Source organism: Hemiscyllium ocellatum, chromosome 15, assembly GCF_020745735.1.
Source record: "Hemiscyllium ocellatum isolate sHemOce1 chromosome 15, sHemOce1.pat.X.cur, whole genome shotgun sequence".
In the NCBI taxonomy this organism is placed as follows: Eukaryota; Metazoa; Chordata; class Chondrichthyes; order Orectolobiformes; family Hemiscylliidae; genus Hemiscyllium; species Hemiscyllium ocellatum.
The window spans coordinates 63,377,489-63,395,431 of NC_083415.1; the positions used below are offsets into that span (position 1 = coordinate 63,377,489).

At 44.6% G+C, this 17,943-nt stretch overlaps 1 protein-coding gene across 2 annotated transcripts in view; it reads right to left on the bottom strand.

Annotated features, from left to right (window-relative positions):
* psmf1 (proteasome inhibitor subunit 1) overlaps window positions 1-17,943 on the bottom strand; it is a 71,923-nt gene that overhangs the window by 41,293 nt on the left and 12,687 nt on the right. For both annotated transcript variants that reach the window (XM_060836175.1, XM_060836173.1), the window contains exon 4: window positions 9,683-9,880. In XM_060836175.1, the coding sequence (XP_060692158.1) occupies window positions 9,683-9,880 (198 nt within the window). The remainder of the gene's footprint in view (window positions 1-9,682; window positions 9,881-17,943) is intronic.

Below are 17,943 nucleotides of genomic sequence, written 5' to 3' on the forward strand. Positions count from 1 at the left end.
TGAGCTTACTTTTACAATCAGGACTCCCGCCCATCATCCGAGGAGCCCTTCGTCCACCTCCAACACACTACATCCACCTGGACACCCCGCGCTGGCCTATTACCTGCCCTCGACCTCTTCATTTCCAACTGCTGCCAGGACATTAACTACCTCAACCTGTCTACCCCTCTCCCCCACTCCAACCTTTCACCCTCACAATGCACTGCCCTTCATTCCCTCTGCTCCAATCCCGACCTCACCATCAAACCAGCAGATAAAGGGCGCACAGTGGTAGTCTGGCGCACTGACCTCTACACCGCTGAAGCCAGATGCCAACTCGAGGACACCTCCTCCTACCGCCCCCTCGACCCCCATCACCAAACCATCATCTCCCAGACTATACAGAACCTCATTACCTCAGGGGATCTCCCACCCACAGCTTCCAACCTCATCGTCCAGGAACCCCGCACTGCCCGGTTCTACCTCCTTCCCAGGATCCACAAGCTTGATCCCCTAGCCAACCCATCATCTCAGCATGCCCCACTGAACTCATCTCTACCTACCTCGACACTGTCCTAACCCCCCTAGTTCAGGAACTCCCTACATACGTTCACTCTCTCAGTGGAGCAGGTAAGGGCTGTTTGGCAGTGGCTGCTTGAAGGCTCAGTGACGTTTGTTTAACGGTTTAAATTTGAAAGTTTTTTTTTAAAAAGGCGCAGAGCGGACCCGGAAGCTGGTGTAGCGCAATCTAACCTGGGTAAGTTTTTTCCTATAAAGGCGCGCAGGAGAGGAACCCAAGGCACTACAGGGGTAGTGCCTCCCACCCGCCCTCCTCCTCTAACCTAATAATAAGACCCATTGTAGTAAGAAGTGCTGCATTTTGCTTATTCTGGTGTTTAGACCTAGTTTTTTTTTAAAGGTTACTTTTAGAGGGATGGCAGTGAAGGCAGCGCAATGTTCCTCTTGTAAATTGTTTGAGGTGAGGGATGCCATGGTCATCCCTGCTGATGACACTTGCAAGAAGTGCACCCATCGCCAGCTCCTCCAAGACCGTTAGGGAACTGGAGCTGGAGTTGGATGAACTTAGGATCATTCGGGAGGCAGAGGGGGTCACAGATCGGAGCTTTAGGGAAGTAGTAACTCCAAAGATCGCAGACGGATAGGTGACAATGAGGGGAATTGGGAGGAAGCAGCCAGTGCAGGGACCCCCCTACGGCTGTTCCCCTCAAGAACAAGTATACCGTTTTGGATACTTGTGGGGGGGACGACTTACCAGGGGTAAGCAATGGGGTTCAGGCCTCTGGCACGGAGCCTATCCCCATTACTCAGAAGGGAAGGGTGGAGAAGAGCAAAGCAATAGTTATTGGGGACTCGATAGTTCGGGGCACAGATAGGCCGTTTTGTGGGGGCGAGAGAGACTCACGTTTGGTATGTTGCCTCCCAGGTGCAAGGGTACGTGATGTCTCCGATTGTGTTTTCTGGGTCCTTAAGGGGGAGGGGGAGCAGCCCTAAGTCATGGTCCACATTGGCACCAACGACATAGGTAGGAAGAGGGATGAGGATGTTAGGCAGGCTTTCAGGGAGCTAGGTTGGAAGCTCAGAGTTAGACCAAACAGAGTTGTTGTCTCTGGTTTGTTACCCGTGCCACGTGATAGAGAGTCAAGGAATAGGGACAGAGAGCAGTTAAATGCGTGGCTACAGGGATGGTGCAGGAGTCACAATTCGGTGACTTTTACTCTAGTGATGGAGAGGGATACGTGTGCACTACAGGGCAAGAGTTATAGCTGGGGGCAGGGAAATTATGATGTGGTGAGGCATGACTTAGGATGCGTGGCTTGGAAAAGTAGGCTTCAAGGGAAGGGTGCAATCGATATGTGGAGCTTGTTCAAGGAGCAACTACTGAGTGTCCTTGATAAGTATGTACCTGTCGGGCAGGGAGGAAAGGGAGGGAGGGAGCCGTGGTTTAATAAGGAATTGGAATCCCTTGTTAAAGGGAAGAGGGCGGCCTATGTAAAGATGAGGCGTGAAGGTTCAATTGCGGCGATTGAGAGTTATAAGGTAGCCAGGAAGGATCTAAAGAGAGAGCTAAGAGCAGCGAGAAGGGGACATGAAAAGTCCTTGGTTGGTAGGATTAGGGAAAACCCAAAGGCTTTCTATAGGTATGTCAGGAAGAAAAGAATGACTAGGGTAGGAAATAGTTGTATCCAGTCAAGGATAGTAGTGGGAAGTTGCGTGTGGAGGCTGAAGAGATTGGGGAGACACTGAATGAATACTTTTCGTCAGTATTCACTCAGCAACAGGATATTGTTGCCGATGTGAATATTGAGTCACAATTAATTAGAATGGCTTTGAGGTATGTAGGGAAGAGGTGTTGGAAATTCTGGAAAGGGTGAAAATAGATAAGTCCCCTGGGCCTGATGGCATTTATCCTAGGATTCTCTGGGAAGCAAGGGAGGAGATTGCAGAGCGATTGGCCTTGATTTTTATGTCCTCGTTGTCTACAGGAATAGTGCCAGAAGACTCGAGGATAGCAAATGTGGTTCCCTTGTTCAAGAAGGGGAGTAGGGATAACCCTAGTAACTATAGGCCAGTGAGTCTCACTTCTGTTGTGGGCAAAGTCTTCGAGAGAATTGTAAGGGATAGAATTTATGAACATCTGGATAGGAATAACGTGATCAAGGATAGGCAGCATGGTTTTGTGAAGGGCAGGTCGTGCCTCACAAACCTTATTGAATTCTTTGAGAAGGTGACTAAGGAGGTGGACGAGGGTAAAGCGTTAGATGTGATGTATATGGATTTTAGTAAGGCGTTTGATAAGGTTCCCCATGGTAGGCTACTGCAAAAAATACGAAGGTATGGCATTGAGGGTGAGTTGGAGGTTTGGATTAGGAATTGGCTGGCTGGAAGACGACAGAGGGTAGTAGTTGACAGTAAAGGTGCATCTTGGAGTGCAGTTACTAGCGGTGTTCCGCAAGGATCTGTTTTGGGACCATTGCTGTTTGTCATTTTTATAAATGACCTGGAGGAGGGGCTAGAAGGTTGGGTGAGCAAATTTGCGGATGATACGAAAGTCATGGAGTTGTTGATAGTGAGGAAGGATGTGGCAGGTTACAGCGGGATATAGATAAGCTGCAGAGCTGGGCAGAAAGGTGGCAAATGGAGTTCAATGTAGATAAGTGTGAAGTGATTCACTTTTGGTAAGAGTAACAAGATGATGGGGTACTGGGCTAATGGTCGGATACTTGGTAGTGTGGATGAGCAGAGGGATCTTGGTGTCCGTGTACACAGATCTCTGAAAGTTGCCACCCAGGTAAATAGTGCTGTGAAGCAGGCATATGGCGTACTGGGCTTTATTGGTAGAGGAATTGAGTTCCGGAGTCCTGAAGTCATGTTGCAGTTGTATAAGACTCTGGTGTGGCCGCAACTGGAGTATTATGTGTAGTTTTGGTCGCCATACTATATGATGGATGTGGAAGCACTGGAACGGGTGCAGAGGAAGTTTACCAGGATGTTGCCTGGCATGGTAGGAAGATCATATGAGGAAAGACTGAGGCACTTGGGGCTGTTTTCATTGGAGAAAAGAAGGTTTAGGGGTGACTTGATAGAGGTGTACAAGATGATTAGGGGTTTAGATAGGGTTGACCATGAGAACCTATTTCCACGTATGGAGTCAGTTATTATGAGGGGGCATAGCTTTAAATTAAGGGGTGGTAGGTATAGGACAGATGTTAGGGGTAGATTCTTTACTCAGCGAGTCGTGAGTTCATGGAATGCCCTGCCAGTAGCAGTGGTGGACTCTCCCTCTTTATGGGCATTTAAACGGGCATTGGATAGACATATAGAGGATAGTGGGCTAGTGTAGGTTAGGTGGGCTTGGATTAGCGCAACATTGAGGGCCAAAGGGCCTGTACCGCGCTGTATTTTTCTATGTTCTAAGACACCACTCATGCCCTCCATCTCCTCCAAGACCTCCGTTTCCCCGCCCCCAACACCTCCCCTTCACCATGGATATCCAATCCTTCTACACCTCCACTTACCATGACCAGGGCCTCCAAGCTCTCTGTTTCTTCCTCTCCCGATGTCCCCAACAGTACCCTTCCACCGACACTCTCATTCATTTGGCCGAACTGGTCCTCACCCTCAACAATTTCTCCTTTGAATCTTCCCACTTTCTCCAGACGAAAGGGATAGCCATGGGCACCCGTATGGGCCCAGCTATGCCTGTCTCTTTGTTAGCTACGTAGAACAGTCCATCTTCCGTAGTCGCACCGGCACCTTTTCCTCCGCTACATTGATGACTGCATTGGCACCACCTCATGCTCCCCGAAGAGGTTGAGCAATTCATCAACTTCACCAACACATTCCACCCTTACCTTAAATTTACCTGGACCATCTCTGACACCTCCTTCTCCTTCTCCTTCCTGGACCTCTCCATCTCCATTAATGACGACCGACTTGACAGTGACATTTTTTTACAAACTCACCGACTCCCACAGTAATCTGGATTACACCTCTCCCCACCCTACCTCCTGCAAAACTGTTATCCAATATTCCCAATTCCTCTGCCTCCGCCGTATCTGCTCCCAGGAGGACCAGTTCCACCACAGAACACACCAGATGGCTTCCTTCTTTAGAGACCGCAATTTCCCTTTCCACGTGGTTAAAGATGCCCTCCAACGCATCTCATCCACATCCCGCACCTCTGCCCTCAGACCCACCCCTCAAACCGTAACAAGGACAGAACCCCCCTGGTGCTTACCTTCCACCCTACCAACCTTCACATAAACCAAATCATCGGCCGACATTTCCACCACCTCCAAACAGACCCTACCACCACGAATATTTTTCTCTTCCCACTCCTTTCCGCCTTCCGCAAAGAACGTTCCCTCCGTGACTACCTGGTCAGGTCCACACCCCAAACAACCCACCCTCCCATCCTGGCACCTTCCCCTGCCACCGCAGGAATTGCAAAACCTGCGTCCACACCTCCTCCCTCACCTTCATCCAAGGCCCCAAAGGAGCCTTCCACATCCATCAAAGTTTTACCTGCACATCCACCAATATCATTTATTGTATCCGTTGCTCCCAATGTGATCTCCTCTACACTGGGGAGACTGGATACCTCCTAGCAGAGCGCTTTAGGGAACATGTCTGGGACACCCGCACCAATCAACCACATTGCCCTGTGGCCCAACATTTCAACTCCCCCTCCCACTCAGCCGAGGACATGGAGGTCCTGGGCCTCCTTCACCGCCGCTGCCTCACCACCCGATGCCTGGAGGAAGAACGCCTCATCTTCCACCTTGGAACACTTCAACCCGAGGGCATCAATGTGGACTTCACCAGTTTCCTCATTTCCCCTTCCCCCACCTTACCCCAGTTCCAACCTTCCAGGTCAGCACTGTCCTCATGAATTGTCCTACCCGCCTATCTTTCTTTACACCTATCCACTCCACCCTCCTCTCTGAACTATCACCTTCATCCCATCCCCATTCACCCATTGTACTCTTTGCTACCTTCCCCCACCCTCCTCCCTGACCTATCACCTCCATCGCCACCCCCATTCATCTATTGTATTCTATGCCACTTTCCCCCCACCCCACCCTCCTCTCATTTATCTCTCCACCTTTCAGGCACTCTGCCTCTTTCCTGATGAAGGACTTTTGCCTGAAACGTCGATTTCCCTGCTCCTCGGATGCTGCCTGACCTGCTGTGCTTTTCCAGCACCACTCTAATCCAGAATCGGGTTTCCAGCATCTGTAGTCATTGTTTTTACCCTCAGACACTTCAGGGAAACAGCCGTAGCCTATTCAACCTCTCCTATAGCTCAAATTCTCCAACCCTGGCAATATCCTTATAAATCTTCTCGGAACCCTTTCAAGCTTCACAACATCTTTCCGATAGGAAGAATACGGTGTCCAATTTTGGGCCTCACACCTCAGGAAGGACTTACTGGCACGGAGCGTGTCCAGCAGAGATTCACACGGATGATCCCTGGAATGGCAGGCCTAACATACGATGAATGGCTGAGGATCCTGGGATTGTATTCATTAGAGTTTAGAATGTTGAGGGGAGATCCAATATAAACTGTTAGGTGGGGAGACTAGGGCCCGTGGGCACAACCTTAAAATCAGAGGGGGTCAATTTAGAATGGAAATGAGGAGACATTTCTTCAGCCCGAGAGTGGTGGGCCTATGGAATTCATTGCCACGGAGTGTAGTGGAGGCTGGGACGTTAAATGTCTTCAAGGCAGAGATTGATAAATTCGTGATCTTGCAAGGATTTAAGGAATACAGTGAGAGTGCGGAAAAGTGAAGGTGAAATCCCCATCAGCCATGATTGAACAGCAGAGTGGACTTCATCGGCCGAATGGCCTTACTTCCATTCCTATGTCTTATGGTCAGAATGCCAGCCTAATCACTTCAAAAGGGAGAAAAATATATCATTAATAGCAGAGATTTGGCACAAGGCAATATGGATCTTTCTTGCTTGTGGGTAAAATTAATGTTCCTCCAGAATTTGTTTTTATGCTCTCACATTTCTTGCTGTCTTACCATGCAACAATACAATTTGCACTTGAATAAATATTAATGAGTACACTTAGAAGTTTGCCTAATATCCCAAGGTGCTTTACAGAAATGTCATGTCAAAAATCTGACAATGACGCAAGGAACCATTGGTCTGAACAGAAAAGTCTCAGCTTAATGTATTTTCTTTAATTTTTACAGTTTTTGCCTCTGATGCTAATAACATGCACTCCTACAGACAGATAAAATTGTCTTGCAAGGTAAATGCACATTTGCTTTGTTCTTGCATCCAAAATATATCATTTTCTGTATGAAGTAAACAAAGACTTGAATTGATATAGCAACTTTCTTGGCTTCAGACAGAATATCCAAATCACTTTGCAGTCAAAATGAAATATATTGGCCAGTTACACACAATAAACATCCATAAATACTATTAGGTATAAAGCCCAGATAAGATGGTTTCCCATTGTTGTTGAGGACATGGTGATCAGGACAGTTGCAGGGAATCTTCCTTCTTGAGATTCATGCCCCGGAATCCTTTATGTCTTCCCAAGAGGGCAGACCGAGGCCTCAATTTAACATATCTGAGAAATGGCACCTCCAACTAGACGATGTTTATTTGTTACCGCACTGGAAACTCAATTCAGAGTTTGCATTAATCTGCAACTGCCACCTATTGGCACGATTCCCTATCCAGATTATGCCCAGCTGCATTCTGTCTGTCAGTTTGCTATTCCATGCCATTTGATTTTATCAGCAAACTTAGCTATCAACGTTTTAAATCAGACTTAACTTCTACCACCATCCTTTGCTCATTTGCTTAGTCTTTGCTGATGTCAGTCACAAACTTACCTTCTACAAATTTCAACCTGACTCATCTTGAAACTCAACTTTTACAATTACATGCTATGTCTTATTCTATTGATCTTAAGGTACAAAACCTAGCTTCAATGGGCCGTCCTTGAGACAGAAGTTCATGGAGCCAAAGCTCACTCTGGAGACTTGAGCACAAGGCACAGGTTGAAACTCCCAGTGAATGCTCCACTGCCAGAAGGGGACATTAAACTAACATCCTGCCTGCCCCCTTGGGTGAATGCAAGAGATCCCTTAGCATTATTTTGATGTTTAATCAATTAGCTCTCCCTGGTTTCCAATTCAATATTTATCCCTTAATCAGTATAAATAAAACAGATTAGCTGATTATTATAACGATGCTGACTGTGGGAACTTGCCATCCACAAATTAGCAGCTAGGCAGTTTATATTACAGTACTGACTACACTTCAAAAGTATTTTAAAGGCTGTGATGTGCTTTGTGGTACCATGAAACCATGAAAATACGACAAGAATGTTAGCCTCTCTTTCTACAACTATAATTTTTAACATCAAAACTGTAGTATAATATATTCAGGAGTTATGCCAAGAAAGGTTCACTATGCTTACTGTACTCCATTAACACTCCTGTGTACAATACCAGAAAAGGCCACATGCCAATCAAAACACTCTTTCCACAGTGTATCTATGACAATGCCAAATAAAGACTCCTCCGCACCAAAGACACTCATTTCCTTAACTCCCATGTGAATCCAATAGAGCTGTTAAATCTCTACAACCAGGAGCTGAGTTCCTCGATAGATATTGATTCAATATCTTTCTAAAGACATCAAGTCACCCAGAACAGGCAGTTCGTTCCAATGCACTATTTGTTACAGCATCTTACCTGGTCACTTTTCATTTCAAATTGCGCTTGATGTTTTGACATTCCTGTCCTTGGTGTTTAATGCTAATGAACATACTTATCTTTACCTTTCATTGTTCAGAGAAACAGTATCACAGCCTTCGCCAGTCTTTCCTTCACCTCAAGTTGGACCATTCTATCCTATAGAGGCACCCGGTGAAGTCCCTCTGGCATAGGGTTGCCTCATTAATGTCACTACAAACAAAATACTGACCGAAATTCCCTCTTCTGTTGACTGGTGAACCCGACAAGAAGCAATGAAATTCTTGCTGGCAGGAGTATACGTGTACAGCATGGAAACAAACAGCAGTCCCACAGAGCAAGTTATGTCATCACATAACAATCATATCATAGAACCACAGAACCCCTGCAGTGCAGATAGAGGCTATTCAGCTCACCAAGCCTGCACCAACCCACTAAACAGCATCCCATGCCACCCTGTCCCTATAACCCCACATTCACCATGGCTAATCCCCCTCGGTTGTCCATCCCTGGACACTACGGGGTAATTTAGCATGGCCAATCCACTTAACCTGCACGTCTTTGGACTGTGGGAGGAAACCGAAACACCCAGAAAAAACCCATGCAGACATCAGGAAAATGTGCAAACTCCACAGAGACAGTCATCCAAGGCTAGAATTGAATCCAGGTCCTTGGTGTTATAAGGCAGCAGTGATAGCCACCCTAAAAAAGAACGATTTATCTCTTTCAAAACAGCTAGCAGAAATACAATAGACTGAATGGCCTTGTTTAAGCATGGTATAACTCTGAGTATTCTTTTTCTTTATACTAAGAAATTGCCATGGTACGTATGCAGATCTAGGAACTCAATTATAGGCCAACACCTGTTTACACCCATGTATTATATTCCTGAGATACGTATGAAGCAGGGACCCTGCAGGAATCAGCACCTCCTTCATGAAAGTTTAAAGACTTTGGGAAGATGTGGAAGGTACTAAAGGACAGGGTTTTTAAAAAAATCCAATAATGTTTGTTGTGCTGAAACTTTTATTTTGAATCCTGAGGGTCACAGCTTAAATCAAACTTTAAAATCATGTTCATACAATCTAGGCTGACACCTCAGCACAATACTGGGAGTGTGCTACACTATCAAAAGTCTTGTCTTTCAGAATAGACAAAGTTGAGGTCCAATCTGCACTATTAGCTGGACTTAAAAGTACTCATGCTACTACTTGAAGAGTAGAAGTGTAATGCATAAGTTGGTCAGTGTTTTCCAACAGTATAACAATGACTACACTCCAAAGTACTTCATTGCCTCTGCGGGGCTTTGAAACATCTTGATGTCAAGCCAGGTTGGCACGTTCCTCATCTCCTAACTAACCTTGTGTTCAAAAGTTAAATCAAAAGTTGCCCCATCCCTATGTCATGTACCCACTGAGCCATCTTTTTGAACAGCAATGAGATACCATACTCACCAGGAGGGTTGCCTTTGTGGTGCATTAGGTGGGATGAAGAGTGGGTTCGTGCCCGCATGTGGTTGAGCAGCTGTACCAGACCGAATTGATTTCTTTCCTTTCTGTTGCCCTCCTCCATCTCTCTGCTTTGTGCCAACTAAAGGAGAAACAATTGCTGATTCAATATGATGCCGCAACTCCTCTTTCTTCTTGAAAACTCTGTAGAAGGGGTAGAAAAACATTTGCATTAAAACAACAAAAATGTTTCTGAATAAATGAACAAAGTGACAATTGTGCAGGGTATTTCTAATATAACGGAGGAATGTGACTTGCATATCTTTGCAGATTGATACAGCAGATATGGAGTCCATTTGACCTTTAATACCTGTGCTGGCTCTTTAGCTATGCTATCCAGTTAGTCCCGTTAGCCCTGCAAATTTATTTTTGAATGTAGCATTGAACCTGCTTTCACCACCCTTTCAGGATGTGCATTTAACTTGGATACTGGTTTGAAAAAAAAAACTGCTTCCTCCTTTCCACTCCATTATTTTAAATCTGGACTCTCTAGTTACCAATCCTCCTGCCACTGAAAACTATTCATGACTTTTAAAGTCTCTATTAAAATTCTGCTTAACCATCACTTCCCTGATGAGAATAACATCACGCCCCCATAGAAGACATTATCTATGGTTGGCACTGCCTGAAAAGTTTCTCCCAGTTATCATGTTGCAATGTGCAGACGATGTTCGTATGCGCACACACTCAGAAGCTGAGCTCCAAATAGCTGCCAACACATTCGCAAAGCTTTAGGGCTAAGCCCAAAAGACACAGATCTTCGACCAGCCTGCTCCCATGATGTAGCACAGTCTCCGGCTCTTAAGCAAGCCCCTGAGCAACAAGGATCAATTCCCATACCTTGGGGGAAAAAAATCCCAAAGAACTGCAGATTCTGGAAATCAGAAACAAAAACAGAAATTGCTGGGAAAACTCAGCAAATGTGCAGCACCTGCGGAGAGAAAATAGTGTTAATGTTTTGGGTTCAGTTCTGAAAAAGGGCCATTGGACCCAAAACGTTAATTCTGCTTTCTCTGCACAGATGCTGCCAGACTGGCTAATGTTTCCCAGAAAGTAGACAGACAGGAAGCTGGAAGAACACAGCAAGCCAGGCAGCATCAGGAAGTGGAAAAGTTGACATTTTGGGTCAAGACCCTTCATCACCCAAAACGTCAACTTCTCCACCTCCTGACGCTACCTGGCTTGCTGTGTTCTTCCAGCCTCCTGTCTGTCTACTTTAGATTCCAGCATCTGCAGTATTTTTTGTCTCTATCCAACCTTTCCCAGAAAGATCTGTCTTTACAGCCCATTCCTTAGGAGACTCCTTTTAAAAAGTACAGACAACTGTCGATGAAATTCAACATAATCTCTGATATACCAGCTCAGATTTGGCCATCTAACAAACACAGACTTTGGTAACAAAAACCTCAAACTTAACTCAAAGCTCCTGTTCTACAGTGTTACCAGCCCTTCTGTATACATCAAAGACATGAACAATGTACAACAGACATCCAAATCTCCAGAGAAATATGTGGAGTGCTGCAAATCCACAGCCTCATTCCTGATGAACGGCTTATGCCCAAAACATTGATTCTCCTGTGCCTTGAGGGCTGCCTGACCTGCTGTGCTTTTCCGACACCAGACTCTTGACGGCAAATCCAATGGCATGGCAAATCTGTCAACGTCCTCTCTACAAACTTTCCCAGCATAGAGGTTACGATTAACATGCCTTGGGTATGACACATCATTCACAGACATGACACAAGACTTCCAAACCCAATTTTCTGCCCTGAACTCCATCATGGCATGCAGTCAGAATCATAGAAATGTACAGCACGGAAACACACCTTTGAGGTCTAATTTGTTCATGCTGACCGGATACCCAAAATTAATCTAGTCCAATTTGTCAGCATTTGTCCCAGGTCTCTCCAAACCTTTCCTATTCATACACCCATCCAAATGCTTTTTAAATGTTTAAATTGTACTAGCCTCCATCACTTCCTCTGGCAGCTCATTTCATACACGCACCATCCTCTGCGTGAAAAAGGTCCCTTTTATAGCTTTCCCCTCTCATCCTAAACTTAGGCCCTCTAGTTCTGGACTTCTCCCACCCCACTGAAAAGACCTTGTCTATTTATCCTATCCATGCCCCTAATGATTTTATAAACCTCTATAAGGTCACCCCTCAGTCTCCAACGCTCCAGGGAAAACAGCCCCAGCCTATTCAGCCTCTCACTATAGTGCAAATCCTCCAACTTTGGTTAACATCCTTGTAAATCTTTTCTGAACCCTTTCAAGTTTCACAACATCTTTCCTATAGGAGGGAGATCAGAATTGCCTACAATATTCCACAAGTGGCCTAGCCAATGTCCTGTCTAGCTGTAACACGACCTGCTAACTGCTATACTCAATGCTCTGTCCAATAAAGGAAAGCACCCCTGTTAAAACATTGCCTGTGGACTCAATATTGAACAGTTTAGTAATCAAAGGACCCACAACTTTCAAGTGGAAAGATGTCATTATTAATCTCAAAGAAATGCCTAAGAAGTGGACTATTCTCAAAGCTTTTCTGCATCCTCTCCAAAACCTTCCAAAGCATTGTTCCCAGAAATGACCATAGTAGTCTAGTTGATCAAAGCTGAGCATGACTTCCATGCCTTTGTCCTTATTGATAGGGTAATGTAGTACAAGTGTCCTCTTTGAAAATCTAAGTGTTGCTAATTGCCAATTGCTCAATAGACAATAGGTGCAGGAGTAGGCCACTCTGCCCCTCGAGCCCGCACCACTATTCAATATGATCATGGCTGATCATCCTTAATCAGTATCCTGTTCCTGCCTTATCTCCATAACCCTTGATTCCATTATCCTTGAGAATTCTATCCAACTCTTTCTTAAATGAATCCACAGACTGTCTTATTATGCAGGTTTCTCAAGTTTCCTTCCACTTTAAAGAGAAGTCTAATCATAAAGTTTTTGATTTGTAATCCTTGCTGCAACTGTGAAATTCTCAAAAGGGTCAGTTACCAGAGAACAGAAATTTAAGACAATTGGTAATAATAACTAGAAGATAGACGAAAGGAACATTTTGCTTACACAGCAAATGATGATGATATGGAATCTTGTTAAATGATGGTGGCAATTGTTCCATGGTAAAATTCAAAAGATAATTAGTTCTATATTTAAAACGAAAGCACTTGTAGGCCAATACAGGGGGAAAAAAGAGATTCACTACAGAGCTCTCATTTTGTTCATGTAGTGGGGACAGGTTTGAAGGGCTCTTTCTCTGCTGTAAGCTTCTATCAAACTGCAGTTACTGAAAACAATACAGACTCTCACATTGATTCCTTTGGCTGCACGCTGATTATAGATCAGGACTATTCTGTTGGCAGTTCAATTCTACTGTATCAACTGATAATCCAGTGAGCAAAGAGGCTCCAACTTGTCTCATACATTTAAAGCTAAATCAATGATATACACCACGAACAGTAGAGAGTCTGATATGGTGCCTCAGGAAACAACAGTGGACGTTCCCATTGATCATAAGCCTTTGCTTGCAAATTAAGCACAAATTCTCTACAGCCCCCATTGTGATGGAAACTGAAATGTGAGTTCTCTAAACATGATAGGGAAATAGTAAAAGGTGCAAAATTATCTACTGCGTTCAAGGCCTCTAATGCATTTGAAGAGCTCTTGGGAATACTCAAGTTACTTGTTTCCTCACATTGGAGAATTCTTTCTGAGTTCCATGAGAAAAGATCAATTTCTTGTCTGTGTTGACAAAAAAAATCTCCTTTCTCTTAATGCTTGTTTTCTCCCTTTCTCTCCTCAGCTGTTTTATTCCCCTTGTCATTTGCAGAGGTTCTTTGACCTGTTGAACAACTTCCCCTGCTTATTGAGGATGTCAGACAAGTCAACAATCACAAGTTGCATTTATATAGCTTTTCTAGCATAGTAAAGAATGCCAAGATGTTTCACAGGACCAATGTCAGAACCAGGAAATCTGACACCAAGGCAAAGCTTGAGACATTAGGGCAGGTGACTAAGAGCTATAGCTAGGAACTGGTAATAAATGCTGGCCTTGTTAGTGATACCTTGTTGTAACTGTCCGTGGGATGTGAGCACTGATGCCTAATTCAGTATTTATTTCCCATCTCTAATTACCCAAAGGGCAGTTGAGAGTCAAAGACATTGCTGCAGGTCTAGAATCAAAGGAATTTAAATTTCACCATTTCCACAGTGAGATTTGAACTTATGTATCACCATATTAACCTGGGGTTCTGGATTATTATCGAGTCATAGAGATGTACAACATGGAAACAGACCCTTCGGTCCAACCTGTCCATGCCGATCAGATATCCCAACCCAATCTAGTCCCACCTGCCAGCATCCAGCCCATATCCCTTCAAACCCTTCCTATTCATATACCCATCAAATGCCTCTTAAATGTTGCAATTGTACCAGCCTCCACCACTTCCTCTAGCAGCTCATTCCATACAGATACCACCCTCTGCATGAAAAACATTACCCCTTAGGTCTCTTTTATATATTTCCCCCTCACCCTAAACCTATGCCCTCTAGTTCTGGACTCCACGAACCCAGGGAAAAGTCTTTGCCTATTTATCCTATCCATGCCCCTCATAATTTTGTAAACCTCTATAAAGGTCACCCCTCAGCCTCCGACGCTCCAGGGAAAACAGCCCCAGCCTGTTCAGCCTCTCCCTGTAGCTCAGATCCTCCAACCCAGGCAACATCCTTGCAAATCTTTTCTGAACCCTTTCAAGTTTCACAACATCTTTCTGATAGAAAGGAGATCAGAACTGCACGCAATATTCCAATAGTGGCCTAACCAATGTCCTGTACAGCCACAACATGACCTCCCAACTCCTGTACTCAATACTCTGACCAATAAAGGAAAGCATACCAAATGCCTTCTTCACTACCTGCAACTCCACCTTCAAGGAGCTATGAACCTGTCTCTTTGTTCAGCAACACTCCCTAGGACCTTACCATTAAGTGTATTAGTCCTACTAACATTTGCTTTCCCAAAATGCAGCACCTCGCATTTATCTGAATTAAACTCCATCTGCCACTTCTCAGCCCATTGGCCCATCTGGTCCAGATCCTGTTGTAATCCGAGGTAACCCTCTTCGCTGTCCACTACACCTCCAATTTTGGTGTCACCTGCAAACTTACAACTGTACCTCTTATGTTCGCATCAAAATCATTTATGTAAATGACAAAAAGTAGAGGGCCCAGCACCGATCCTTGCGGCACTCCACTGGTCACAGGCCTCCAGCCTGAAAAACAACCCTCCACCACCACCCTCTGTCTTCTACCTTTGAGCCAGTTCTGTATCCAAATGGCTAGTTCTCCCTGTATTCCATGAGACCTAACCTTGCTAATCAGTCTCCCATGGGAAACCTTGTCGAACGCCTTATTGAAGTCCATATAGATCACACTACCCCCTTTCCATGAATGAATTTAAAAAATACGTATTTCCTTCATGCATGTATTCATCAAGCATTATTAGAAAATAATGTAGTGAGATCTGAAATGCACAGTTCCAGTGCTGAGTGATTAAACACATAACTTGATATGGATCAGGATTTCACTTTTTGTTCTAGGACTGTCCACGGGAAGTACTTCTTTACAAACGGCTGTGGTGCTCGGGAGAATCAGCTTGGGGCCCCTGTCATCTTGCCAGAAAATGCATGCCAGCATAACATCAAGTGAAAAATTAGGTCTGCAGATGCTGGAGATCACAGCTGAAAATGTGTTGCTGGTTAAAGCACAGCAGGTTAGGCAGCATCCAAGGAACAGGAAATTCGACGTTTCGGGCATAAGCCCTTCATCAGGGCTTATGCCCGAAACGTCGAATTTCCTGTTCCTTGGATGCTGCCTAACCTGCTGTGCTTTAACCAGCAACACATTTACAGCTAATACCAAGTGAAGACATCATCATGGTAAGGTTTGTAGAGGTTGTCGTGCCCAAGATTGCATTTCAAACCATTACAGGGGTTGTCTAGGTTCACAGAGGCATCTGTCAGTAAGACCCGGTGCCATTGAGCCTCCTTCTAAAGAAGTCCAGTTTAATTATAATGCCAGAGAGGTTTAACTATACTTCACTGCATAGCCCTCTCATCCGAGCTAGATGTCATATACTCAGGCCCCATTCCAGAGAAATGAGTAAAAAAAAAAGTCAAGGCTGACATTCCCAGTGCATACAATCAGAGGTGCTTCAAGTAAGGAATGGAACCGAGTCCCCCATCCACCCTCTTGGATTTAAAGTATACAATGACACTGTCTGAAGGGGAGTTCTCCTCACATCGGGGCTAATGTTAACCCCTCAACCAACATCACTGAAGCAGATTATTTGGTTGTTAGGATTTTGCTGTTCCTAAACTAGCTGACTTTTCCTACATTTAATAGCATTCCATTGGTGATGAATTGCTTTTGAAGACTATCGGTGGAAATTGTTAATGCTTTCTCTTATCTTTTTTAGCATTGTTTTGAGCTGTGTATGACATATGCAGACCCATTCTTAGGTCCTGATTCAGTGGAAGTTAAACCACGAGGTCCAATTGTTGGACTGTTGCCAGATCCAGCCTCCTATCAAACACTCCAGTGAAATACTGTATTCTAGGCTTGTCAAATTGTTAAAGCCAGATCAGCTGCAGAACAGTCAGCAGGTTGCACTGGGAGTGGAATTATTCTGACATACAGCAGTGCCATTCCCTAACTGACAAGCACAGCAAATTACAGTTACATACATTAGGTACTGCTGTGCTAGTGTGAGCAACAGTTTTGCTCCTAATCTGTCTTCCTTACAAGTGATGGGATCCTTTCAGTCCAGACTGCCAGCTGAGGTGATAAAACACTTCCTTCCTCCTCGGTTTTAGTTACTCCCCATGATGTAGAAAGAACATGCTGAAAACTCTATTACTTTGGAGCTCAATTAAAATGTACTGAAGGTCAAAAGGACTGCATGTCAGCCCAAGTAACCTGAGAGAACAGAGTGAAACTGTTCAAAAAATGACAGCTAGACATTATTTTAAGAGAACCTGGGTCCTGGTAATTCCTTCCTGTGTTCAGAATCAAACAGCATTATCTTAAGTTTGAGTAAAAAGTGAGGTCTGCAGATGCTGGAGATCAGAGCTGAAAATGTGTTGCTGATCAAAGCACAGCAGGTCAGGCAGCATCCAAGGAACAGGAAATTCGACGTTTCGGGCCAGAGCCTTCCTGATGAAGGGCTCTGGCCCGAAACGTCAAATTTCCTGTTCCTTGGATGCTGCCTGACCTGCTGTGCTTTGATCAGCAACACATTTTCAGCTCTTATCTTAAGTTTGACCCAAGGTACTTTGATGGAAATCAGGAAGCATGCTTTCATACAAAAGACAATAGAAACCTGGAATATTCTTCCACAGGAGGTTATTCCGGTCCAGTTACAACACTGGCATCACCCCGAAATGTGAAAATTGCCAGATATGTCCTATACATAAAAACCAGACAAATCTAATCTGGCCAATTAATGGCTCATCAGTCTACTCTCAGTCATCAGTGAACTGATGGAAGGTGTCATCTAAAGTGCTATCAAACAGCACCTGCTCAGCAACAAGTTGCTCGCTGTACCCAACCTGGGCTCTACCAGGGCCACTCAACTCCTGACCATATTGCAGCCTTGGTTCAAACAAACAAAACTGAATTCCAGAGATGAGCTGAGAATGACAGCCCTTTAAAAAAAGGCTGCATTTGACTGAATGTGGCATCAAAGAGCCCTAGCGAAACTGGAATCGGGGGTAAACACTCTGATTGGAGTCATACCTGGTGCAAAGGCAGACAGTCGTAGTTGATGGAGGTCAGTCACCTCAGTTCCAGGATATCTCTGCAGGAGGATCTCGAAGTAGTTTCTCTGGTCCAATCATCTTCATTAATAATTTTCTCTTCAACATAAGGTGAGAAGTGGGGATATTTGCTGATGATTGCACAATGTTCAGCACCATTTGCAACTCCTCAGATATGAAAGGAGTCAATTTTCAAAAGCAACAAGATCTGGACAATATCCAGGCTTGGGCTGATAAGTGGCAAATAATATTTGCACCATACAAATGCCCAAGCTATGACTATTTCCAACAAGAGACAACATAATGACCTCCTCTAACATTCAATGCTGTGACCATCACTGAGTACCCCACTATCAACATCTCTGGGGACGTTTTCACATAAATACA